General features: G+C 42.0%; 1 protein-coding gene across 1 annotated transcript; it reads left to right on the top strand.

The window, feature by feature from the left end:
• The first annotated feature begins 14,617 nt into the window (after positions 1–14,617).
• On the top strand, positions 14,618–15,343 carry LOC119652028. Its single transcript, XM_038055963.1, has one exon. The coding sequence runs from the start codon at positions 14,618–14,620 to the stop codon at positions 15,341–15,343; it is 726 nt and encodes a 241-aa protein (XP_037911891.1).
• The last annotated feature ends 12,414 nt before the right edge of the window (positions 15,344–27,757 follow it).

The raw sequence follows: 27,757 nt of genomic DNA, 5'->3' as shown, positions 1-27,757 counted from the left end.
ATGATGTTCTGGGCACATGAGGCTATCCGGCCTAGCAAGATAGCGGAGAATATCTTATAGATGGTACTCAGCAACGTGATACCCCTATAATTGCTGCACTGTATGATACCTCCCTTTTTATGTATGAGACAGATAATTCCCCATTGCGAGTGGTCAAGCATTGATTTGCTGTCCCATACCTTGAGCACAAGTTGATGAACCACTTGGTTCTGGTCGCATCATTCTCAAAACGAATATGGTCGCTTCTATATTTAACCAATTCGTTTGTAATTCCATCGGCTCCTGGCGACTTATGATTTTTTAACCGATGAATTGCACGGACTGTTTCTCCTAAACTTGGTGGCTTATGATTGATATCTGGAATGTGCGAATCCTCCTCGACAATGTCGATATAAGTGGGATATTCTGTGTTTAAGCGAAGTAAGGTGGTGGGACTTTCGAGAGTGCTCCTATCCCTCCTGCCACTGGCACTGTGCTTTTGTACTCTGAAAAGCAATGCAGTAGGAGAAGTGAATACGTTGTTGCGTTGTTACCGACGACTGCCGCAAGGGGCGCTCTATTGACTTGGAAACTGGTTCTGATAGGATTCTGACTGAAGATTCTAGTTCAAGTTAAGCGGCATCACATTCATATAATGCTATGTACCAACGGAGATATCCGATGTGGTGGAGATGGATTCTTTCCGTGAGTAATTACACGCAGTTCAGGAGAGGGCTCCTAAGGGTTACATTGTGATCGTGATAGGTGATTTGAAAGCGAAGGTGGGTTCCGGGTGGAAAGTTTATGAATTTCTGCAGCCTCGTCATTGGTGGTACATTGTTCAGGCGTAGAGTTTGCCCTAAATCCTTTAGGTTTCAACTGACCGACACCGCACAAATAATCACATTGGCTGCTTTACGATCAGCAGTAGATTTAGGAGTTGTCTCCTAAAATCGGTTTCGAAAGGGATCAGCTTTGCCCTCCAAGTTCAATATCGACCGCTTGTATGATCCAGCTGCTGCTCCAGAGTGTTAGAGTCATCTTGCTGATCGATCGGCGGATACCCTGAATAACCCGCCTGAGAATATTGATGAACATTAGGCTGCCTTCTCTCGGGTGGTAATCAGGTCCAAAAGGGCATCACAAGATCAGGTTGACGTCTGTATTAGTGGGTCAAAGAACGTAAGGGATTGAAGACTTTATTGATCACTGCGAGTGATGGCGAGTATGACGCGCTCGAGGTCCGACACCGTGCAAAATCCTGGAAAGTTAAACGTGTTGTGTGTCGTAATAAAAAATTGTTATTGCACTGGTCAGGAAAGCAGAAATTGCTCCAGATTACAATGATTTCACAGCCGTTTAATGCATTATAGGGCCTCTCCACACGGGACCAGTTTCAACTAAATTGGCCGCATTTTAATCGAACACTGCCACTTCTTAGGCTAGATGAATGTCAGAAAATATAGGACGGTCAATATAGACTCGGATTACTATCTCGCTGTCATGGTGCTTCGAGGTCGATTAACAAGGCCACCTCGAATCCTCCTGACAATCAGGTGAGGCCGACCACTGAAGCAATTCATAACCTCTAAGGCGCGAAATAATGTCCTAATGAGCACATCTGACTGAAGTTTTGGAGATGAAGCATAGACAAATAATATTCACAACCGCCTGAAGAACGTTTTTGAATGCGTTCGTTACGTAGGGGCTATAGCGTTTTACGCGTGGTTGGCTGGTGGTGGCGACTTCAGCTTCCGTACTGTGTCCTTGAGCAGCTGCACCCGTGCATTCCGTGGGTGTTACGGTTCTACCTAATATCGAGTGCAGGGCGCTGGGGAGTGTGAAGTTCTCCCCGTATACCAACTTTGCGGGACTTGCAGCAAATTCGTAGCGATTGGAAGATTTGGAGGGCAAGTAGGACGAGTGGCACGAGGGCTACCAGAAAGGTCGTGTTGTAGCGGTTTTGAGCGTTCTATGCCATCTTTCGAGAACCCCTTTTGGGCTGCACTTAGTACCTGGTTAGCAAGGGGTGTTTGCAGCCGAGGCGTTGGCCTAATTCCGAGAAATAGGAGGCTCCCTGGTCACTAATTATGATTGCCGGTATACCGAAGTGTGAGATGCACTCGACTGTGCACCGGCGTAGGCCACCGCGTGAACCTGTGAATGGCCAGTTGTATTTCACGTTGACTAACCGATTCGTTGTCCGAATACAGCTAGGGGCGCATTTTACTGAGGAAATGCGAGAAGCTTCTACTAGCTGTTGCTTGGTGGTCTAAAATTCCTGGAAAATCTCTATGAACCACGCAATCAGGGGGGAGTCTTTGGTCTTTAGTCCAGATACGCGAACGCTAAGGATCGATTGATGATGGACGGCTTCGGGGAAGAAACGAAGGTACAAATTTAACATGTCCAAGAACCTTTTCGGATCCTCAAAAGTTTACAGAAGCGGGAAACTCGAAATCGCTTGCGCTTTGACTGGGTCCGGTTGGATGCATTCAGGGGTTATCAAGTGGCTAAGAAGAATTTCTTCCAACTTCTGTGCAACAGTGAGCTTCCGCAGACATAATGAACGCCTTAGAAATTATAGGGGAGCCAGTAGTGTTGATGTAGTCGTGAAAATCATGCTTAATTGGGTCAGAGAGACTATGTTCGATAGTGATGTTGAAGTATTTTTGAAGAAGTGAGTCGGCAACGCTTTCAAAAATGATGGAAAGATGATTAGGTGTGTAAGTGGAGATTCTTCCTGAAGACCTAAGGGCGGTTGTGGGGTCAATAAAAGATTTGTTATGTAGAACCATTAGCAAGGAGGTCTACACCTAAGATGGGAGTGTTGATATCTGCTGCAATGAAGACCAAAGAAAACGTTCTTTGGAGTCGTAGACTCATATCCACTTGCCTGTAGCCATAGATGCAGGTTAACGAGAAATTTCTTGCCTCGCTTTAATGTGTGCGGTGTTAGGCGATAATGACGGGATGCGGTGAGAACCGAGATTTTAGCGTCTGTATCTATTAGGTAGTGGGACCGGCTCAAGTGATCATAAACTGTTATGCGACGCGATGCTGAATTTCAGGTAGTTGTTGCAGCCACAAAGACTGTATCAGTTCGGTGTCGACTTTGTCATTACAAAACTGCTTCAATTGGCGCGGGGCTTGGCTTGGCGCACGGTCACCAAGCACACGCGCTATCAGTAAGTGATTTAGTAGTCCCTTGTAGGAGCAGTCTTCGAGCACTTCAGGGGCAAGCTTAATCGTTTCTTCATTCGGCTCGACTTTGATTTTCACCAATGTCGAGAGGCAGAGGGTCCAAATGTTTGCTTCATTTGAATGCTGGACAGCCTACGAAAACGACGATGCTGATGGTTGCTCTGTTGCTACTCTCAATGACACCACAGCTAATAACTAATGACCAACAAGACGAACATTCTAGCTTGCGGTGAGGCGGAGCCAGACTAGCGCAATCAAGAAAAAATCCTAATTTTTACCTCGAGAGTATCATATTTATCGTTATAGCTTTGAATTCACTTTGAAATGTGTTTGGCATTGCGCAGAAACAATTATTAATGACTAAGTGTCAATATAAAATATTATCGGAGTGGCCGCCTAATTCTTTCCGGAGCTTTCTTAATTGAGTGCGTTAGTTACAAAACTGCTCGTTCCGTCATAAAGCCATAATCAATCAATTAATCATAATCGCCTTCAAAATCAATAGCCTGGGCTGTTAACTACACCACGCGATTTATCAAGTTACCCTCAAGGTCTGGGACAGCGAATCAATGCCTGATGACTGGCAAAGAGGTATGATTTATCCCATATATAACAATTCGGGAAACCGGAAGCTAGACGCTTCAGGTTTTGTGTATTTCTTTTATAAAGAGATTTGGGTGTGTATTTGTCCCATTAGCGTGTAGCACGTAAAATATGCATATATTTTGTGAAAATAGCCACTTTCAAGTGATATTGACATTCATAGTCTTGAATTTGCAGAGGAGCGACAGATTTGACTTAGTATAACTTTGTTAGCAATAGTGCGATTCTAGGGCGAACTTAAGGGGGGTTTTCTTTTCAATAACTAAAAATTATAGTAATATACTATTATTAACTTTATTTGAACAAGTATCAATTTGGAGGGTATTTCGGAGCCTAGGCGCCATGTAGTGGCAGCCCCCTGATTTTTTCCAGATTTTTCGGTTTGGTAGATCCTGAGAATAGGTTCTTTAAAAAAATGACCACTTTCAACCCCCCGCATTTCCCACCTTTTCAACAAGAATCAAAACTAAGACCGGCTTCGAAAAGTACTAACCGAGACCATTAATTTGATACCCCACATGACTATATTTGATGAAAAAAAAATGTACACCCCCCTTTTGCATGGGGACGTGGGGACCCCCCCCACTTAAATTCATCGTAAAAGGATGTAACTCACTATATGCGTGAGCGTTCACAGTTCCCACCTTTCTACCAAATTTGGTGTCAATTGCTATAGCGGTCTCCGAGAAAAATGCGTGTGACGGACAGACAGACAGACAGACCGATTTTAATAAGGTTTTGTGTTTACACAAAACCTTAAAAGGGGGTATATCACGCAGTGCAACAATTATAAAGGTATAACGTTGCTGGGTACCATCTACAAAAAATTCTTTGCTATATTACTAGCCATGCCATACGCCCAGAACATCATCGGTCCATACTGAAGCCTCTTTGGCATGGAGAAATTTTGTCTGCGCGCCAAGCGATGTGGTCATCAGTTGCAAAACCTATTCATCGACTTCAAGGCTGCCTATGATTGCATCGCAAAGACAAAACTGAACACAATTATGAGAGCATTCGGTATCCTGACCAATTTGATAAGATTGAATAGGCTGACCCTGACCAATCTGCGAGGGCATATAAAAACAGCAGGATCACTCTCGAGAATATCTACTATCAACAACGGTCTAAGACAAGGGCATGCTCTATCGTGAATTTCTCTTAACCTGGCTCTGGAAAAAGTCATCCGTGATGCTGATGTAAATGTACAACCTATCTTTATCTAGATCGGGCAGGTTGAAAGAAACAATAGCTTCAAATGGAACTAGTCGAATGTGAACTAAAGTGTAATAAGATTAACGGTGCGAGGGCTGAGTTTAGAGAGAGTTAGCTTCTACACCTAATTACTCCGGGTTGGCATCTTCCTTGGACTTGGATGTCTCAGTTTGGCCTTGTGCTGCCCCGTTATTGTAAACTTATCACTGTATTAAGTGAGATAATAATGTATAAAATAGGAAAATAGGAAAAAATAATAATCTGAGAAAGAAAGTGTATAGGAGGCATACAATAATATTGGTGAAGGTGATCGATACGAGGTTGTATCGACCTTGGAAAATTGCCAGAAAGATGTTTTCGATGGTATGGGCATGTAGTTCGCGTTGACAAGAACTCACTTGCGAAGATTGGTCTGAACATCGAAATTGATGAGAAACTATTAAGATGGGTATTTGAGAACCTTTCGACTCTATCCAGGTCAGGTCTACGATCGAACAAAATGACGCAGACGATAAAGGCGAGTCGAACCCGCTTCTGAATGGGACAAAGGCTGAAGAAGTATGAAATCAAAACATATAAATATAATATATAATACAATACGAAATTTTCGATTTAGAGTCCTGGGACAATAATGTATGTCCTTGGTGGGAATGTATGCATGACGCAATTCCAGGTATTCTTCTTTTCTTACAGGGAATCTTATATTTGATTACTTTCGACTAAAAAGCACCTGGTATGTACCCAAATATAAAATACTAGTTATACTCGTACATAGGCCCATTGTTTTTATATTTTAACAAGTAGAATAAATATGAGTCCTTCTAGGAACTCGTAGGACAGAGCAGTAGGAGTTCGACTTCTCGGAAGGTCTTAGAAGTTACGCAATGTCTCATTTAGGAGACAATGGCAATCAGGTCCATCTTTTCACTAGTTCCACCATTTGCTAGTGACGATTCGATTTTGGCCTTCAGTATTAAATGGATCTGTGGGAATTCCGTGCCAGATGAAGTTACTTTTGACGCCATTATATTATATATGTGCATACCCTGATAATACATATGGTGTTTTATAAGTATAGCTTCCCTAAAATTCCAAATATTTAAGTTTTTCCTTCTATAATCCTTCCTTGAATGGAAATATTTTCTCTTGGGGCTTTTATTCCACAAACTTCTATTGGGTTGTTTTAGAATCGTACTAAGGGTTCTCTGAATGTTTGCCAATATTTGTTTGTTGATACCAATCAAGAGATTTCGGATGTAATCATTACAAGGTACGCCTTGAAGTCACCTTCCATACGCGTCTACTAACATCTGCTCCCATAACCTATCAGAGTGTAAAGTAAATATTTGGGTGTCCCACGCCACTCCCCCCACATCTCCATAGTTATTTTTAGCTTACCCAAAACATGTTGACATACAAACACTTTTGTATTCTTTTCTTGTAACCAACTTTAAAAAACAGAAACGAATTTCCGTCAGAAGCAGGAAAAATAAATAATAGTTTCTCTCCAAGATCTCAAAAACTCCATTTATTTGAAAAGACCTTTTTCAAGTGTTTATCTGACCTACAATATTTCCTTTTCAACCCTAAAACAACAGCCGGATGGATGGCCGGAGTACAGCTCTTGGAATCCGGGGAAGAGATTGATGATTTGTTATCATAAGTCCAACACTTCAGGACGTGGAGCGAGCGCCCAAACAAAGTGTATACTTGTTGGGCAGTACGGCTCCTGCTTTGATGCTCTCACTTAATTAATCATCATTTTTCCGGGAAACGAAGGACGCAAGATGCTTCAATAATAAAGAGAGCTCTAGCGAAACGTGGCTAAAGTACTTCGGAAATTGAAATACCATTTTAAGGTTTACGAAGGTGGAAAAAATTGCAGACATTTTCATCCCGAGTACTTTCATGAAACCTGTGATTTGCCGTGGACTTGAAATTCTATAATTAGCTATCAAATGTTTGCACTTGAAGAGGAATAAAGAATGGTCGATTTGCATTTATAATTATAAATTATTAATGAGGGAGAAATCATTTTTAATGACCTCATCTGGAATAACACGGCAAAGGACTGGAGATTGAAGTGATGCTAATGATGATTCAAGGATATAAGTGAATTTTGAGTGGTTTGTAAACCAGAATCGCGAGCCGATAGTCCTTCCAAATTTAGAGAGATAACGAAAAAATGTTCTTACCTATCCGTTAAAGGCGTATGTGATGTAATGCAAGAGATATTCATTCTATTATTTATGTGAAGAAAGGGTGAATGCAATCGGGGATACCCAGGATCGTACAGAAAAAATGCGTGATGGGAATTATGTGGCTTTGCATTAACCTTTTATTAATTTAAAGTTTCTGTTCCGGGATGCTGAGAAAACTATTCCTGAAGGGAATCATCCCTTTTTAAGGTTTTGTGTGGAACAAAACCTTATTAGAATCGAGTCGGTGTGTGTCTGTCCGACTGTCTGTCTGTCTTTTTTTTATGGAAGGAGGTGGAAATCTTACAAAGACACTGCCGCGCCAGGTTGCAGAAGCATGTGGGATTCTCACCCACTAAAACCACCCCCACTTTCTCCTTTTTCCTTCCCCGTGAGACCGCCGCAAAGCATTACTTCGTGGAGTGGACTGCGCTTTAAGCGACCAAGTCTTCCGTTCTTCGCGTCCTCCTTGCGAGCTCCGCTCTGCCAAGTTCCTCTTGTATTCTTTTCACTGCGGAGTTCACCGCACACCAGTTTCCCTCCGACTTTAACATTTCCCCGACGATTTTCTCCGGCTTAGGTTGGTTTTCAGGGAGTCTTCCAGACTCCTCCTTTCTGAGAAAAATCGTGGACAGTGGAACATAACATGCAACCACATTCAGGACACAAGGGAGAATCATCCAGCCTGAATTGGTGCAGGTACTTCCTGTAACCACCATGTCCTGACAGGAATTGCGTCAGATGGTAGTTAATCTCGCCGTATTGTTGCTGGATCTAGTCCTCAATACGGGGAATCAAAGTGTGGATCCAGCGACCCCTCTGCGAGTCGTCCCACCGTTTCTGCCACTTCTCCATCGACTCTCGCCTTGCCGCCTTTCGGTATTCTGCATCCTTTCAGGAGGATTCATTTTCCTTGTCTCGTACAGGCAGCGTATCTCACTTGCCAGAATGTCTATCGGGATCATTCCCGCAATAACACACGTTGCCTCGGCTGATATTGTTCTGAAGGCGCTGCACACCCTTAGCGCCACTAAGCGATAAGTCATATTTATCCTCCTACGATTACTCTCACACGCTAGTGCTTCCTGCCAAACTGGTGCCGTGTATACTAGTGTGGAGCGAGCCACTCCGGCCACAAGTAATCTGCAACTGTATCTTGGGCCTCCAATGTTAGGCATCATCCGCGCTAATGATACGATGGTATTTGCCGCTTTCTTACAGGCATACTCCAGATGTCCCTTGAGATTGTTTTTAGCGTCAATCATCACTCCTAGGTATTTGATAACTGGTTTCGAAGTGATGGCTTCACCACCAACACGAATATTAACCGTATTCCTCTTCCTACGATTGGTAATCAAGACCGCCTCTGTCTTTTGTTCCGCAAGGTCAAGCTGAACCGCTAGCGTGCATTTCAACGTCTTCAGGTTGTTTCGCGATGACAACCACAGTTAGATCATCTGCGAAACCGATTATCGTGTACATGACGTTCCACAGGAGAGGGCCCAACACTGAGCACTGTGGTACTCCTGCGGTGACGGTGTACTGCTTGTATCCCTCCGAAAGGTAGCTGTTGAGGAGCTTAGTCAGATAACTAGGGACACCGGTTTTAGCCAGTGAGTTTTTTATCCACTCCCAGCTTGCGGAATTGAACGCATTTTTGATGTCCAACGTCACCACAGCACAGCATTTTTTAGACGACATTGAATCTCGAGCCAGATTCAAAACAACGTCTACGACGTCGATCGTTGAGTGGGCTTGACGAAATTTAAATTTTCGCTCCGATAGCCCAAACTTATATTCGATGATAGGGAGCAGTCTGTTGTAGATGACCCTTTCGAGCATCTTTCCTGCCGTGTCGATAAGGCAAATCGGCCGATATGATGATGGGTGTCCTGTGTGCTTATTCGGCGTCGGGAGCAAAACTAGTTTTTGCCTTTTCCAGCGGCCGGGGAAAATTCTTTCTATCATGCATGTTTCAAACACACTGATAAACCAGTTCGGTCTGGTGTTAATAGCGAGTTTAAGGGCTCTATTGGGAACAGCATCCACACCGGGTGCTTTGTTATCACCAATTCTCCGGCAAATTTGCGTAAGTTCCTTCTCAGTTACCGCAGGTATGGTGTAGACGTCCAATGCTTGCTTGTGTTGTTTACGCTCCCCTTTTTCCGGGGGAAGAGCGCCGTCACGATATCGAGCAGAAGATGCGGGCAGGTGAGTTGTGGTGTTCGCCCTCTCATCTTTTCCATAACTATCCTATACGTTGTTTCCCAGGGGCTTTGGTCTGCCTCTGTGCGAGGTTCCTTGACGCATTCTCGCTTGCTGGTCCATATAGCCTGCTTAAGCCTACCTTGAAGGTTCACATATACTAGCCATTTCTCGTCGAAGTCTGGTCTTCCTCTAGATCGTTGGCAGATCCTTCTAGCACGAAAACATGCATCCCGTAACAACGCGATCTCTCCACTCCACCAATAGTTTGAGCGTTTTTTTGCGAGAACTCGTCGCCTCGGCATAGCAGCGTCGCATGCTCTCGTTATGCGTCCCATCATTTGCTCTACCTTTTCCGTAGCCACACCACCGGGATTTTGGCCTCCCAGTACCATCTCTATGAATGCATGCTCCTCAAGCCCTTTTGCGGACCAGCCTCGGTTTTCAGCCTCACAGGAACGCACATCGACGAACGGCCCATATTCGATCTGGAGGAAAATCGCCTAGTGGTCGCTGTGAGTATAATGCTCACTGACAAGCCATGTTATTCTCCTTGCCAATGTGGTGCTCACATATGTCAGATCCACTATTGAGCCCGACCGTGTCCCACGAAAAGTAGAAACGCTTCCCGTGTTGGCAAGCACCAAGTCTAGCTCCGCGAAAGCTTCGAGCAGGATGTGGTAGTGCGACTGCCCCAATCCACGGCCCACGCGTTGAAATCACCAGCTATGATCTTGGGGTTTCGACTTCTTGCATCCGAGACTAGCATATCTAGCATTCTTCGGAATTCTGTTATCGTCGCGCTTGGTGGAGCATAGCAACTATATATATAGATACCACCTATTTTTGCCCTAACGAATCCAACTTCGGGAAACTCCATCACTTCTTGAATGGCTTGATTTCCACACGCCCATATTGCCGCCTTGCCAGTTACATCTGCAGTCCAGGCACCGCTTCCATTGTTGCGATAAGGCTCACTGATTATGGCAGCTTCGATTCCGTTCTCATAGATGGTCTGCGGGAGACGGTCTTGCGCTGCTTCGCAGTGGTTGAGATAGATGTGTATCAACCTCATTTTTTTACTGCATTCAAGGCCTTCCTAAACACTGGGCATCTGCTGCTGCCTGCAACGTACCGACAGTCGACGCCTTTTTTTTGTCTGTCTGTCTGTCTGTCACACCCAATTTATTCGGAAATGGCTAGACCGATTGTCATGAAAATTGGTGAGAGTATATAATCTGGTGTTCCCTTTACATGCATGTGAATGGAGGGTACAAATTTTGTTTTCAGAGAATGTAGTCATATGGGGTATCAAATGAAATGAATCAATTAATACTTTTCGAAACTGGTTCCATATTTGATATTGGGTGAAACATACGGGAGTGAGGGCTCAAAATATGACCCCCAAAAAGTGTAACAGGTCTCGTTCTCAGAACCTATCCAACCGAAAAATGTGAAAAAAATCACAGTGGTGTACCTGTATGAAATCTAGGCTTCAAAATATATCCGGTTCCGATATCTGTACAAATAAAGTTAATAATAGTATATTTCCATATTTTAGAAATCCCCCCTTATGTTCCTCCCAGAAGTACAAAATTTGACACGCGTATAATGGAGAACATAATGCACAATTTGGTCAAGTTTCAAGCAAATTCAACCATTATTAACAAAGTTATAGGGGGTAAAATTTTACCATTCTTTGTCAATTTCGTGCACTCTACAACCTGCATGACGTCATCATCATATATCAATTCGTCAACACCACAACGAAAAGAGTTCTTGTGAATGGGGTCCCAAAGAATTATTTTGTTTTAGTTTTTTAGTCATTTGTCTATGAATATCAATTACTTCAACCAGACATGTGTGTGTATGTAGGTATATAGTACATGCGTGCTAATGAACTTTGCGGGTAGTGGCTAATTCAGATAGATATAAGAAGTAAATCGGAAATATGCGTACGATCCATTTATATACGTGCATATATGTGTACAGTATTCGGAAATAGGAGGATAATATCTATGGCTGTAACATGTACGTAACTTCTCGTAGTTTGGAAAAATTTTAAGTAATATGTTGGATTTGTAGCTATATTACGGATAGAAAAATGTGCGTTGAAATTTCTTACATAAGATGAATACAAAACCTTTATACCTGAAGCGCGAGCTTCCGGTATTCTGGCTTGTTTCTCGTTCTCGCCAGGTCGGGTGAAATCTTACAGACGCGCGATGAGGTGGTTAATGTTGGACGAGGCGTGCTCTGTTTTTTCCTTGACATACTTTTAAGCCTTACTGTCCTATATGCATTGCATTCAAAAAGATTTAAATTTATTGAATATTCCTGTAATCAGTCAAAACATAATCATTATTAGCAAGGGAGACTCAGCGAATATCTACATTTACAAATGTTCTCACGCCGATTCCAATGGTTGTATAGATACGCGGTATTTTATAAATATTTGACACGCAAATGACAGACAATTTGTCACAGTCCTATAATATTTCATTTCGTTTCTCAAAACGAGCAGTGAACATGCAAATAAAATGTAAAATTACCGAAATAGAATCACTAGGAAGTCCACCAACGCGGCAGGAGCTTTCCATTTTTTAAAGACTTTGCTATAAATATTCATTGAATGTCTGACTGTATTTGGAAAATGCGTTATCTGTCCTGGTGTTCTCCAAGGATAGATTCTGGACTCGGTATGCATGCCTGGAAGAAAAAATCTCGTAATTTAGTTAGTTAGAAATTGTTTTTCAAATACGTTTTTTAGACTTTTTGTAAATGTTCTCTTTATATCTTTAAATAAACAAATTTTGAAAATGAAAAACAATTTCGTGAGTGCTATTAAAAACTTTATGCATTTATATTACCCAAATTAAAAATCTTTGATACAAGAAGACACAAGCACGTAAATTCTGCTCCAAAATTGGCAACCAAAAATGTCCGGACTTTTCACAAAAGACTATTGTGCAAGATGGTTGAGCTGACAATCTGCAAATTTCGGAACGTATCTTCCTACTGAAATATTAAACAGCTCCTTGAAGAGGGTCTGACTTAACGGGCACAACCTTTGGCTATCGAAAACGGCTTTTGATTGGTTTTTGGATTATATGCACGCTTCTCGACAACGGTGTAGAGAGCCAACCAAATGTTGGTGGTTGGGCATTCTGGGTCTAAATGAAGTGAGATGAGACATAAAGCATGACCGGTATTTCATCCGCTATTTGTAAGGTCAATCTGACAAGAAAATGCCATCCATAATATGTAATATTCCCTCTTTTCTTACATTTGTTTTTATATCCTTTAGTTTTCCCAATTACTCTTTTAAATTTCAAAATTCCCTTTTCGTAATGCATTTCTATTCAACATAATAATTAATTTTACTTAATTTTAAAACAACCTAATAATTGGTCGCTTAGGAACCAAATTTCACTTGAACAATTCTAAATTTTATTTTTTAATAAATAATTAATAATTTTCAAATGGTGCAAGCAAAAAGTGACCGGGCCAATCGCTCGTTGCCCCTTGCCCATGCTGGTGCTAGAAAAAATTTGCTTGCCACATAATCCAATACGATAGTGTGTAGTTGTTGTTTTCGCTGAGGCGACGTGGCTTTTTGAAGTTCAAGGCCGTGGTTGGTGCAATCAATATTAGCGGCACTGAGCCCGGCTGATTGGATGGGCAGCTGATCAGTTGGACATAAGGAGATCGATTTTGGGTTTGGAAGGAAGATTAGTACTGAGTGGCTCGACTAGAAGGTGACTTCTTCAATATTAACTGTAGTTTATGGGACTGAAAAAAAATTTATTGATAGTGAGATAAATCTTAATTTTTTTCAATATTTGCCCGAAAAAAATTTCACGCGATAGCTTTACGTATATCATTTGAACTGCTACTTATTGTGTTAGCCATCCTGAAAAAATTTTCTTTTTAAGAACAATTTGTGAATGTGGATCCTCTGAATATATTCGGTAAAGTCCCTAGGAATAAACACCGCAAGATTATATTTAGATAACAGAAAAGATTACGACACGGCAGTGTGTATGTATAAACGAACCTGTATCTTGCTGCGAGTATCTGAACACTTGTCTTCATATCTTTTCGCCAGCCGGAAGTTCGGCAGGTTGTGTTCCAACGAGATGATATCGGAAGAAAAGGATGCATCAAGGCATGGTGTCAGATAAGTTTTACAATGAGTAAAGAATGCTACCTGTCAAACATTTTTCTTTAATTTTTAATTACTACTTTAATTTTTAACTACTACTTGGCAACTTTGTGGTTAATTATACGATGAAGAAACAAATGTTCAAAATGACACTATTGAAAAATTTTATCAATCAGAGCACTGGTTGATGTATTTTAGTTGATTATTGGTTATCTTATCTTTTGTTATTTTTTATGTTTATGATTTAAAATATATGTTAAAATGAATTCGAGCAAATTTCTTTAATTTGAGGACTCCCTTTTTCCCTTTTCGACTGCGTAAACATCTTTTAATTAGGACATCCTTTATTAGAATAGTCTGGGGATGCCAAGGTAGGGTGGAAACCTCTAACGGCCGCGCTTCATCATACATACATACATACATTTTTCAGTTGAGTAGTTTCTGAGAATGGGTCCGTTAAAGAAATCATCACTTTCCACCCTTCCACTCACTGCCTTTTCAACAAATCTCAAAACTAAGACGGCCAACGAAAAGTACTAATCGAGACCTTTCATTTGATACCCCACGTGACTATATTTGTTGAAAAAAATGTGTACACCCCCTTTTACATGTATGGGCCCCCCTAAATCTCAACGTAGAAGGATATCATTCACTGCATGTCTGGGGGTCCACAGTTCCCACCTTCTCACCAAATTTCGTGTGAATTGGTGTAGCCGTTTCTGAAAAAAGTGCCTGTGACAGACAGACAGACGGACGGATAGACATTGAACCGATTTTAATAAGGTTTTGTTTTGCAAACAAAACCTTATAAAAGGTAGAAAAGGCGCTCAACGAAAGTAGGAAAATACTAGGAAACATTGCAGACTTGAGGATGCCTAACCCGTCTTTACCGAGAACGAGGATCTAGCCAAAAATCCACAAGCAAGGTAATCAGACACGAGAGATCAAAGCGGACACCAACTCTCCAACCAATAAAATCGCAAAGTGGCTTATGAAAGAAATACGCACCATCGGAAATTATTACAGCAAGTATTCAGTAAAAAACAGCATGGAGCTAGTGGAGAAACTTGTTGCACACAAAAACCTGGAGGAAAGCGATTGTCTGGTATCATTCTATATAAAAGCCTTACATCCGAGCATACCAACCAAAGAAGTCATTTGGAAACTCGAGGATTGGCTAACGGAACAATGCGTAGAAATGAACGAGAGGGAAAAGGCGAAAGTCTACACAAAACTAGCAGCTCTCTACATGAATTTGAACTACTTTGTCTGCAGAGACCAATTCTACAAAACCACCTCAGGAACTGCAATGGGGAACCCGTTATCTCCCTTGATAAGCGAAATCTTCATGAAAAGCATAGAAGAAGAAATTGAAAAACGGGGCATCATGCCAAAATTTTGGGCACGTTACGTAGACGACATATTGGTTATAATTCCAAATGAAGACATCGAGAAAACACTGGAAGCAATAAATAACATACATCACAACATAACTTTCACAATGGAAAAGGAAGATGACCAACGGATAGCGTTTTTGGGCCTAGCAATAATAAGAACCAACAATAAACTCGAGTTTGACATATGCAGAAAGGAAACTCACACACAGCGAACCATACCAAGGATATCGAAACACACATATGGGCAGAAAGTGGCGGCTAACTACAGTATGATACATGGGCTGCTAGTGACACCATTGATAGAAGAGCGATTCAAAAAAGAAATAACTTACATAAAAGACACAGCGGTGAAAAATGGATACAGTAGGGGGAAATAGACAGAATATTACGTAAAAAGCAAAATAGAATAAATAGGGACCAACTCACAACACTCTTCAAACAACAAAAAAGGGATAATGCTCCTATCAGAGCGAGCATTACATTTTCATCGCTAACGGACAAAATAAGGAATACGCTCTCAAAACACAACATCGAAACAGTAAGCACAAGCGCTAATAGACAACTGAGGACTAAGCTAGGTTCAACCAAAGATAAATTGAAACAAGTTGGAATACCGGAAGGTCGCGCTTCGGGTATAAAGGTTTTGTGTTCATCTTATGTAAGAAATTGCAACACACATTTTTCTATCCGTATATAACTACCATTCCAACATAATCCTTCATATTTTTTCAAACTCGAGACATATGTACATATTACAGCCATAGATATTACGTTCAGCCTAAAGAAACAAACTGCCTATTTTCGAATACTGTACACATATGGGCACGTATATATAATAGATTGATCGTACCCATATTTCCGATTTACTTCTTATACCTATCTGAATTAGGCATTACCCGCAAAGTCCATTAGCACACATATACTATATACCTACATACACACATGTCCCGTTGAAGCAATTGATATTCATATACAAATGATTAAAAAACTAAAACAAAATAATTCTTTTCCACCCAATTCATACGAACTTACTTCGTTGTGGTATTGACGAATTGATATGTGATGATGACGTCATGCAGGTTGTAGAGTGCACGAAATTCACAAAAAATTGTAAAGTTTTACCCCCTATAACTTTGTTAATAATAGTTTGATTTTCTTCAAATGCCAAATTGTGTACTTTTGGGATGAACATAAGGGGGGTGCCGGGTAAGTTTCTAAAATGGGGAAATATACTATTATTAACTTTATTTGTGCAGATATCGGAACCGGATATATTTTGAAGCCTAGATTTCGTAGAGATGCACTACTGCGATTTTTTTCAGATTTTTCGGTTGGATAGGTTCTGAGAACGAGACCTGTTACACTTTTTGATGGTCATATTTTGAGCCCTCACTCCCCTACGTTTCACCCAATATCAAATATTAAACCAGTTTCGAAAAGTACTAATTGAGATCTTTCATTTGATACCCCACATGGCTACATTCTGTGAAAAAAAATTTTGCATCCTCCTTTCACATGTATGGGGAGCCCCCCTTAAACTTAACACAAAATGGCGTCAGTTACTGCATGTAAAGGGAACGGCAGATCACATACTCCTACCAATTTTCGTGACGATTGGCTGAGGAAGGCATATGGCGGCACACAAACTGCGTCCATAAGCCTAACACTTGAAGCGGCCAAAAAGGCTATCACAGCCAGTAAAGTTCGGATTGGCTGGGTCGTCTGCCGACTACGAGAGCAGATAACTCTGAAAAGATGCTTCAGGTGTTTGGAATTTGGGCACTGTACTAGCGAAGAAATGTACTAGCGTTCACGATAGGTCCGACCTGTGTCGTAAATGCAGAAATAAAGGCCACATTGCAAAAGCCTGCGAAGAAAAACCCAATTGTCTGTTCTGCAGGCAAATAAACGACATTGACAGCGCCCATGTCACAGGCAGCAGCACATGTCCGGTTTATAGGAAGGCGATCAACACTATGCGCAAATGAGGTTCCTACAGCTAAACCTGAACCATTGCCAAGCGGCTCAGGACCTGCTCTCCCAGACGATATTCGAAAACAAAATCGACGTTGCTATTATCTGCGAGCAGTACAAAAACCTAGACAGTGGAGTATGGGTCGCGGATAAGAGCGGAAAGGCAGCGATATGGACATGCGGAAATCGGGCCATAGAAGGAACCACCAAGATCCTCGAGAATGGCTTCACTAGAGCAAAAATAGGCGGAATATCTATTTACAGCGGAATATCTATTTAAGCTCCAAGCCTTACGACAGAGGAGTTCCATTCTTTGGTGGAGAGGCTAGCAACAGACGCACAAAACCATAGTCCTATGATAGTGGCTGGAGATTTCAACGCATGGGCTGACGAATGGGGCAGCCGAGAAACGAACGCAAGAGGACGAATATTACTCGAAGCTCTTTCTCGTCTGAATCTTGTAGTGGCTAACACTGGATGCGTGAACACTTTTCGTAAGAGAGAAATGGGGTCCGTGATAGATGTCACTTTTGTTAGCAATGTTTTAGCTAAGGATCTGCAGTGGTATGTCAGTGACGAATATACACATAGCGACCGCCAGGCCATCATTTTTGAAATCAGACATGGAAAACGAATGAAACGGTCTCGGACGAGAGCTGAAAGGTGGGCAGCTAATAGGTTTGACGAGGGGATTTTCGGAGAGGTTCTGCAGCAAAATACAGCGCCTTCAAAAGCGCAGAAAATAAAGCTCTGCAGATTGGCGAGAAGTTGCGACGAGCATGTGAGGCATCCATGCCAAGGTATGTTGTATCACAGAAGCGAGTTCCGAACTTTTGGTGGAATTCTGAAATCGGAGAATGCCGCAAGGCCTGCCTCAAGGCCAGAAGGCGCAGTCAGCGAAATAGAAACCGACCTGGATACGAGCAATTACATGAAGAATATAAAAACGCTCGGAAGAAACTACATGTGGCCATCATGAAAAGTAAAAGCGAACACTTTAAGCGACTGTGTAATGAAGCTGATACGAACCCCTGGGGTGGCGCCTATAAAACCGTAATATCGAAAGTTAAAGGCAAACGCTCCCCACCGATCTCTTCCCCTACTCTGCTTAATGAAATAGTAACGAATCTTTTCCCACAGAATGTGAGCACCGCTGACCTTCTCACTGTCGAGATAGGCACCGCCGAAGTTCCAATGGTAAGCGAAAAGGAGGTCCTCGAAGCTGCGGATAAAATTGTTGGAAACAAAGCACCTGGCTTGGATAGCATCCCCAATAAAGCTCTGAAGGCAGCAGTAAAAATAGCTCCAAATATGTTTGCCGAGGCGTTCACCACATGCCTTAAAGAAGGAGTATTTCCTACACAATGGAAGAAGCAGAAATTAATTCTAGTCCCCAAGCCAAACAAACCTTTGAGTGAAGCTTCGTCCTATAGGCCGATATGCCTTCTAAATAATCCTGGCAAACTATTCGAACGAGTAATCTATAACAGATTAATTCGAATTGCCGAAAAGGATGGCGGTCTCTCCGAAAATCAGTTCGGTTTTCGAAAGGGGAGGTCTACAACCGATGCACTTGTCCTAGTAGCTAACACAGCTAAGACCGCACTTGACGAGGGCAAATGTTGTGCAGTGATTACAGTTGATGTGAAGAATGCCTTCAATTCCGCTAGATGGAGCAAGATACTTGAGTCCCTAATGAACTTAGGCGTGGCGAAGTACCTGGTGCGTATTGTTGCCGACTTCCTAATCGATAGGACTCTGTGCTGCGAATCAGAAGAAGGAATGAAATCATACTAAACGACATGCGGGGTTCCACAAGGGTCTGTTCTAGGGCCACTCTTGTGGATTATTATGTATAACGGGGTACTGACCCTAGACCTGCCTACTGGTGTGGCCTCCATTGGTTTCGCGGACGATATTGGTGTGACGGTTGTTGCACGCCTTCTCGAGGAAGCCGAGCTCTATGCAAATGAAGCAGTCTATGAGATTAAATCCTGGTTAGAGAATGTTGGTCTACAGCTCGCAGAGCATAAGACGGAAGTAGTACTTATTACCAAGCGGAGAAAGTGCACTTCCATGAAGATCAAAGTTGGAACGCAAACAATTTATTCCAAGCCTGCACTTAAGTACTTAGGTGTAATGATTGACCAGAGGTTGAATTTCAGATTGCATGTGGAGGGTGCAGCAACCAAGGCATATAACATCGGAGCGCTGGTTGCGAGAATGCTACCAAATATAGGTGGCCCAAGGCCGAGCCGTCGACTCCTTATTTCAAGGGTGGTCAGTTCGATCCTACTGTATGCAGCCCCAGTATAGGCAGATGCACTGGAAAATACAATAAATAAGAAAAAGATTGGAGCTGCGTATCGCATAAGTGTACTCCGAACATGTTGCGCTTACAGAACAATTTCTAATGAAGCAGCTTGCGTGATAGCAGGAATGATCCCGATTGAGATTCTGGCGAAAGAAATACAACGACTTTACGATCGAACGTACCTCACCGGAGAATCTCCTGCCCGTCGGCGACAGTTCGCACGAGCTGAAACTGTCGCGGAATGGCAAGAGAAGTGGGACGAGTCAGAAAAAGGCCGTTGGACTCACAAAATCATATGGGATATCCGGAAATGGATCGAACGACCTCACGGCGAAGTAGGTTTCGACCTAACTCAATTCTTGAGCGGACACGGAGGCTATCGAGCATATCTGTATCGATTTGGGCGTGATGATTCGCCATATTGCCCACAGTGTGCAAACATTCCAGAGGACGCAGAACACGTCTTTTTTCACTGCCCCAGATTCGAAACCCAAAGGGCTACATTAGAAGCTACAACCGGGGAGCACTTTGCACCCGAAAATATCATGGAGCTTATGGTGAAAGCCAAGGGGATACGGACCGAAGTTGAAAAAGTTATTACAGCCATCGAAAAGAAGCTTAGGCAGGAGGAAGTCATCCGAAGAGAGAAAAACGAATGTTGACATGAGCGCAGAATAAATGCTGATCCAGCCCCGCGACGTAATACCAAATGGGAGTCCCGCGGGGAGAGTGGAAGGAGAAGGAGGTGGTTTTAGTGGGTAAGAGTCCCACAGAACCGTGTGGCAGGAGCCTGCGGTAGCTTTTGAAGCTTTCCCCCTTCCATCGGAAAAAAAAAAAAAGACAGACAGACAGACAGATAGACAGACAGATAGACAGACGGACAGACAGACATCGAATCGATTCCAATAAGGTTTTGTTTCACACGAAACCTTAAAAAGAGGAGATGAGTGGAATCTATAAGGTCAATTGCCCAGAAAGTAAAAAAGTATACATTGGGCAGACTAAAAGACTAGTGACCACTCGATTCGAGAACACCTAAGAGAGTACAACAAATGAAAAAGCGATGATCCTCGAAACATCAAGTCCATGGTTGCAAGGCATATGGTGGAAGAGGGACATGCCCTAACGATGGACAATGTGGTGCGGAAACCCCATCTCTTAGATGCAGCAGAAAGCATATACATCATCAACGAAGGGAGCCAGGTAACCCTAAATCACGACGAAGGAAACTGTGTATCGACCATCGTGAAAAAGCTATGCCGCAGGTAATAAATATAAAAAATAGAGAGATGTGGGAAATATGGGTAGGATCAATAAATTAAGCATAACGTAGTTAGTAGAGCTAAAAAGGTTCGATATAAATAAGGGTAGCTTAAGATAGATTAACTAATTAAGTACTAGCACTGAGAAGGAGGCACGTGGTCTCCGAAACGATTGTGTGCGGGAAAAAATAAAAATATTTACAGGATAAGGAAAAAAACCTAATTCTTTTTTCAACTTATATACCAACTGTAAAACAAAAACATGGACACTAATTTCAACTAATTATAGTAAGTTGGGGAACTGGGAAAGGCATATCATTCTAATCTAAACTGCAGGGGGTGCTATTTCAAATCGGTCGTTTGAAAGAAACGTCCCAAAGTAGCTGACAGACCGGCTGGACGTCATGCCAATTGCAAAAAACGCTCTGAAGGGCGAGGAGTAGAGCTTATGGCATATTTTCTAATGAACAAAATTATTGGTCAGTTTTACGTATTATAATTTTTAAGATTTTCTGGAAAACAAAACCTTATTAAAATCGGTTCACTATCGGTCTGTCTGTGACAGAAAAAAATCTGAAAAAAATGATGGAGTTAGTGAAGTTAATAATAGTATATTATGTACATATTTTGTCTGAAGCTTCGTGTTTCCGGTTTCCGGCTTGTTTAGTGTGTGTGTGATCTTTGAGCAATCAGATTGATTGAGAGTTTAGCTAATGCAGTACGGATTTTTATTCGTCCTTACTAAGGAATAATATGGTAATAAGGACTTGAAGGATCTGAAATGTCCTTATTTCGGGGTAAAAACATTGGTGATGTATCCTTTGCACTGTTCATTATACATCTTCCCGTGGTATATATGATAATCTGGTAGAGACAATATTCACCATGTTATAATGTTGCTCGGAACAATCTTCAACTTTGCGTGCTGGCGTGTGTACATTATTTATTCAAGGCGTACGCACATTTTTATGTCTGTTACGTTAAGCTTGCCACCATAGCCGAAAAAACAAAGTCAACATTGTGTGCGTTCTTTTAGTGTTAAGAAATTTACTGCCAACCTTTTATGAATAAGAAGGAATAACGTTTTTCCTTTCATAAAATATCTGGATTACGTACTACATATCAACATGTCATTCCATATTACAGATGTAATAAAAAAATGTTGGTACGTAGGTAGCTTGTGTACTATCGTATGGTCTTCTTTCGGCAGAGTGCACACGCATAGAGAAATATCTGAACTTGTCCATACTCCTATTTGGTAAGATACTGCTCCTTGAGGCGTTTGTGTTTGAACGGCGGTGTATATCTGGATTTTATATCATTTCCCTTGTCTACTTTATTATGATTTATATGAAAGCAATTTATTCTATTTTATTGCTAATGTTCTTGTTCGGTAACTATGACAGAGACAACGAAAATACTTACGTGTTGGCTTTTTTTTCAGTTTTAATAAATTGATGGTACAAGAGGATTAGAAGGACAGAGCCCATTTCAAGTGAATTGTTGCTAATGTAATCATTTTACCCAAAGTCCCACATTGTTCTGGCTGAGGAGGAACAGGTCCGACCTTTTGATAAATTGTTTTGAACTTTTGTTTGACTTTGCCGAAACGGATTCAAGCTTAGGTGAAAAAAGCGGAAAGGCTGTGGAAAATACAGGTACAGTTATTACAGCTTATAACTTACAATCTTTTTTTCGACAGCAAGTTTTCGGCGAACTCCTCACTTTGTATATACTCTTAATATCTCTTGAATGTGGTAGGAGGTCAATAGTTAAAGTCACTACTTCGGACAGAATATTTGGCATGATCATCCGATTTCTTCCATTCTTCTATCATTAATATTGGTATTTTAAAACAGACATAATAATTATAATAATTGTTGGCGCAACAAACCAATTGGATCAGGGCCTTGAAGTGTGTTAGAGCACTTCATTCAAGACCGCAACGGTACACTACAGGATTATAGTACCCTATAGAGGGCAATGTGGTCAGCATTGCGCTCCTCATTTACAACGAAGCTTCCCAAGAAGAGCATGTTCAGGTGCTACTGGAGCTTTGCAGTCCTCCCTAGCAGATGCTACTAACATAGTCTCACACTGCTACCCCCTGGACTTGCATATTAAATATGTTGCACTGCGCGTTAGGATTTGTCAGTCCGGATGTAGGGGAAATGCCTCGGGAATTCTGGTAGTCCATATTACACACACGCTGAGCTTCAATGGAAATTTTGCCTGGGGGCTTGTAACAAGGGCAGATTAAAAAACTGGCAATATGTTGTGAGGTTATGAAACAGTATTCTTTACCCATGGATTAATGATGGTCTGTTGAATCGAAGCGGGAGAATTAATGGATATGCACAGTGTAGTCGAGTCGTACGGTCTTCCAGGATACGTTAGTGTATTCCAAGTGGAGGTTATGGCTTTATTGGAGACCTGTAGACGGCCAGTTAACACAGTGACTATCAAGCGGTCATTGTGGCTTTGCACTCAGTGGCAACATACGCCAGGCAGGGCAGTGTACTGACACAGTGAATAATAATAATACATATAGAGGAGTGAACAGGTTGACGACTTGGGCCAGGTGTACTGGGCGTACTATATAATTATGTATATGGCATCGTAAATGACTACGGCGATTCACACAAGGCACTTTTCTTATTGTACAAGTTGGAGTGAGGAGTGAGAAACAATCCGACGCTTTCTTTGGATTTATTCAGTTCTATAATAGTTCTAGGGGACCTCAAATAGCTCTCTGGTTGTAGGCGTTCTTTGTAATGTGGACTGTCGGCGATCAGATTTCGTCGAAAATCTATAAAACAAAGAACTCAGAACTCGGAATGCCTGACCGCGTATAAAATAATATCTTATTAAAATCGGTGTACTGTCTGCCTGTCCATCCGTCTGCCTGTCTATCTGTCATACGCACTTTTTTTCAGAAACAGCTGCATCTTTTGATACGAAGTTTGTTGGGAAATTTGGAGCTGTGAACTCCCACGCATTCGGTGAGCAACATGGTTCTACTTTGAGTTGAAGAAGGGTCTCAATACACGGAAAAGTGGGGGGGGGGGTGTTATTTTTTTCACAGAATATAGTCATGTGGGATATAAAATGAAAGGCCTGAATTAGTACTTTTCAAAGCTAGTATCAGTTCTGACATACGATCATTTTTTGCACAGACCCATTCTCAGAACTTATCACCGAAAAATCTGGTGAAAATTATGAAGCTGCAACTATTATGTGCCTACACACCGGTATATGCTCAAATAAAGTTAAAAATGGTGTAAAACTAGTGGAATGCACATAGCGAACCGACTCCAAAGCGCGCAAAGACACAACAGTTGGCTGGCGAGGCTGGCATTAAAGTTTTGGGATGCGCCTGCCTTAATAAGGAACTCCAGCCACACCGGTTTTGCGTTGAGGTCTAATAATTCGATATCCCTTAAAGCTGTTTGGTGTGCTGACCTACGCCATCGCTCCATCTCAGGCAGGGTCTGTCTCGCCTGCGACTATCTTGAGAAGGCAGAATCTTGAGAAGTCTCTAAGCGGGCTGTATGTCGTCGGCGAGTTGTGCACTGTTCGACATATGGCTACTGTCACCTGCACTTTGCGTATTCCCCTTAGAAGTCGTTCATGTTCCTTTTAGTGTCAGTTAGGTTTGCCTATACCATTTCTCCTACGGCCTCCTCATATGGTTTAGGAACCTCTGGAATAATTTCGTCCTACTTAGCAACTTACGATAGCTTCATTTCTCGCAATATTTTGCCGTTGCGTTTCGTTGGTTCCTTCATATTTTCTTTATGATGTTTCGCAGCTTTCCCTTTCTTTTCTCCTGTTGCCATATCCCCTTTTCTTCTGCCGGATTTTCAGCTCTACGGACGGCTTCTCCTGCCATTGAGGGACGTCGACGGTCGACTTTCTACCAAGTTTGATAGGAATGCCGTTATTATTAGCAAGGTTATAATACGTCAAAGTTGTCTCTTTTGTGGTGATTTATTGCAGTCTAAGACTTTGCATGCCAGTATTATACTAAAGTGAATAGCTGGCAGACTATGTAAATATATAAACATTACTAGCTAGGCTCAAATGGGACAAATGTCGACTCAAATATTCTCATAGAAGCAACACACCTTTCATACCCGAAACATTCAGCTTCGGGGTTCCTGACTTGTTTTCAATATAGGAAGTCTCCCTTGTTGCTTAATATTCTATTATTTCAGACCTAGTTCTGACAATCCTACACGGAAAACCGGAGTTACGAAGCTAGAAAAGGAGCCTGGGATTGAAACTGACTAGCGATTTGCGCATTTTCTCGCGGAGTTATCTGCTTTGGGAACATAAGCGAAAGGTTATGCACTCTCTCCCTACAGATGACACATCAAGTTCGGAGAAAGATACCTTCTACGCGGCAGTAGAAAGAACTCTCGAAGCCTGTCCCAAGTGTGATATCAAAATGATACTTGGGGATTTTAACAGCTAAGTAGGGGCAGAGCCCGTGTCCAGGCGATACATCGGCTCCCAGAGCTTACATAAAAATATCAGTGATAAGGGACTGCGAATTAATCAATGTCACACGAAACGGTTATTGGAAGTATCTGGGTTGTGTGGAAAATGGTCTACAAACAAACGTGGGCCTCTTCAGACGCGATCACTTTCAACAAGATTGACCACGTGTTGATTGAACACCGTCACCTCTCAGTCTTCATGAATGTCAGAAAATATGGGGGGGGGGGGCTAATATAGACTCGGATCACTATCTCGTTGGCATGGTGGTCCGAGCTCGAATAACAACATCGCCCAGAATGCTCTCGGACAATCAGGTGAGAGTTAACACTAAAGCCATTCACAGCACAGCCCTCCACAACACCTATAAGGGGGAATAGATGCCGCAATAACCGCAGTCAACAGAGATCTGGAGATGAAACATCAACCAACCAATAGGGGTGCTAATATAGATTTGAATTACTATCTCTTTGACATGTTGCTACGGGCTGGAATAACAAGATTGCCTAGAATCCCTCCTGACTATCAAGTGGGAGTCAATACTGCAGTTATTCACAACACAGCCTTCCGTAACACCTATACATAGTTTCCGCAATAACCGCAGCCAACAGAGGTCCTTGAAATGGAGCATCGACATATGATCTTCAGAATCACCTGCAAAACATTATCATTGATACAGCTACAAACATATTTGGTTCCAGCCGCAAAAAGAATCCGAACCACTGGTTCGACGATAAATGTTAGTTAACAACGGAACGGAAGAATGCTGTATATCGGGTAATGTAGCATTCACATCCGCAGAGAGTTATCAGAAAATTCATCGGGACTTGACAGACGGAAAAAGAAACTGGGAAAATCAACAAGACTATGAACTCGAAAAGTGCAAGGAGCAACTGCACCAAGCGCAGAAGTTTCATTAATAAGTCAGCAGGATGAAATCCTTTACACTTCGATTTACATCCTGCTGAGACAAAGAGGGAAATCTGATTTCCGACAGAATGGGCATATTGGAGCGATGGGTTGAGTATTTTAATGAATTGCTCAACAACCAAAATATCGATGAGTTTTAGGGTACGCTAACTGAAGACGATGAACAACACTAACCATAGAAGAAACAACAGGAGCCGATTGAATTACAGCCGAACTGGTCAAATATGGAGGTGACCAATTACACCAAGCGGTTTATCAACTTATATCCAAGGTGTGGGACACCGAATTAATGCATGACGACTGGTGAAGAGGCATTATCTGTCTTATATATATGAACAAGGAGAATGCGATTCGATAGCGAAAGATTTTCAACGTGAAGTAAGTTCCTATGTTTTCTAAGTTCCTAAGTTCCTAAGTTTCTAGTCCACAAATTTGGGAAAAGGGGGGGCACTTGCTGTATGTAGACCACATGCACTCACCAAATTTCATGACAATCGGTTCAGCCGTGTCCGAATAAATTGGGTGGAATAGACAAACATGTAGACAGACAGACGAATAGATAGACATCGACTCGATTTTATTGATTACTATCTATAAGATATTCTCCATTATCTTGTTAGGTCGGATAGCTTCATACGCCCAGAGCATTATTTGCCCATATTAAACAGACACTCCGGGCAAATCAGCAACAGATCAAACTTTCTTTATGCAAGAAGCGATAGAAAACTCGCTGGAATATAGTCAATCAGTTGCGCCATTTGCAGCAACAATGGCCTAAGAAAGGAGATGTCCTATCGTGCACCCTTTTTAACCTGGCCTTGGAAAAAGTGATTCGTGATGCTGAGGTAAATACGAGGAGCACCATCCTCTTTGATTCCGCCCAACAACTGGCCTATGCTGACGATATTGACATCATGGGAAAAACTACCCGAGATGTACAATCCATTTTCGTCCAAATCCAGGAGGCAGCGATTTGGGCTGTACGTTAATGAAGGCAAAACGAAGTACATGGTACATAGTACATAAAGTATATTGTACGTCGTGGCAACGTCAGCATCAAAAACCAAAGAACCAACAACATCGAATGGGACTGGTCAAATGAGAACAATAAAGGAGGAGGAAACTGCAACTTTGAGACCGTTGAGAATTTCTCCTATCCAGGGTCGAAAATCACAACCGATAAAAGCTATAAGAACGAGAATACGGTTGTTGGAGGCCAGCAGACCTTATTTCAGCTTACACAAAATGTTCGGCTCAAAACGTCTCACCACAAGGTCAAAACTCTTACCGTGCAATACAGTGATCTTGGAAGTTCTTAGCAAGACAAATTGGAATAATAGCCGCGGTTGAGAGAAGAATCCTCCGAAGAATTTTTGGTCCCCAATAAGAGGATGGATGATTTCGTAGCTTACATAACGACGAACTCTATGAGCGATTGCATGACTGTCTGGTTGCGGACAAAATTCGGTTCAGCAGGTTTCGGTAGGCGGGTCATTAATCCGTATTGGTGAGGATGATCTAACCCGAAGAGTCTATAAGGGCAATATGTGGCGAAAGCTAGAACGTCAGACAGCTTTTGGGGATATTGAATTGGCGGACCTCAGCACGAAATCGGGGTGTCTGGAGTTCCTTATTAAGGCAGGCCTAGACCGGATACTGGTTGTTGCGCCGTTAATGATGATGATTGAGAGCTTAATTCACTTAAATCACCGCGGAATAGAAGACATTAACAGTGGATACTATTAGGGAGGCATGAGAGATTTTGTTATTGCCTGGGTATAATATGGCTATTCAAACTGTAGTGCCTCATT

Source organism: Hermetia illucens, chromosome 3 (genome assembly GCF_905115235.1).
Source record: "Hermetia illucens chromosome 3, iHerIll2.2.curated.20191125, whole genome shotgun sequence".
NCBI lineage: Eukaryota > Metazoa > Arthropoda > Insecta > Diptera > Stratiomyidae > Hermetia > Hermetia illucens.
Note: the sequence above shows the minus strand (reverse complement) of the source record. Positions and strands in the feature narration are given on the sequence as shown.

Excerpts from the sequence above, each read along its gene's own strand:
- LOC119652028 (XM_038055963.1), top strand. The coding sequence starts at position 14,618 with ATGGAGCTAGTGGAGAAACTTGTTGCACACAAAAACCTGGAGGAAAGC.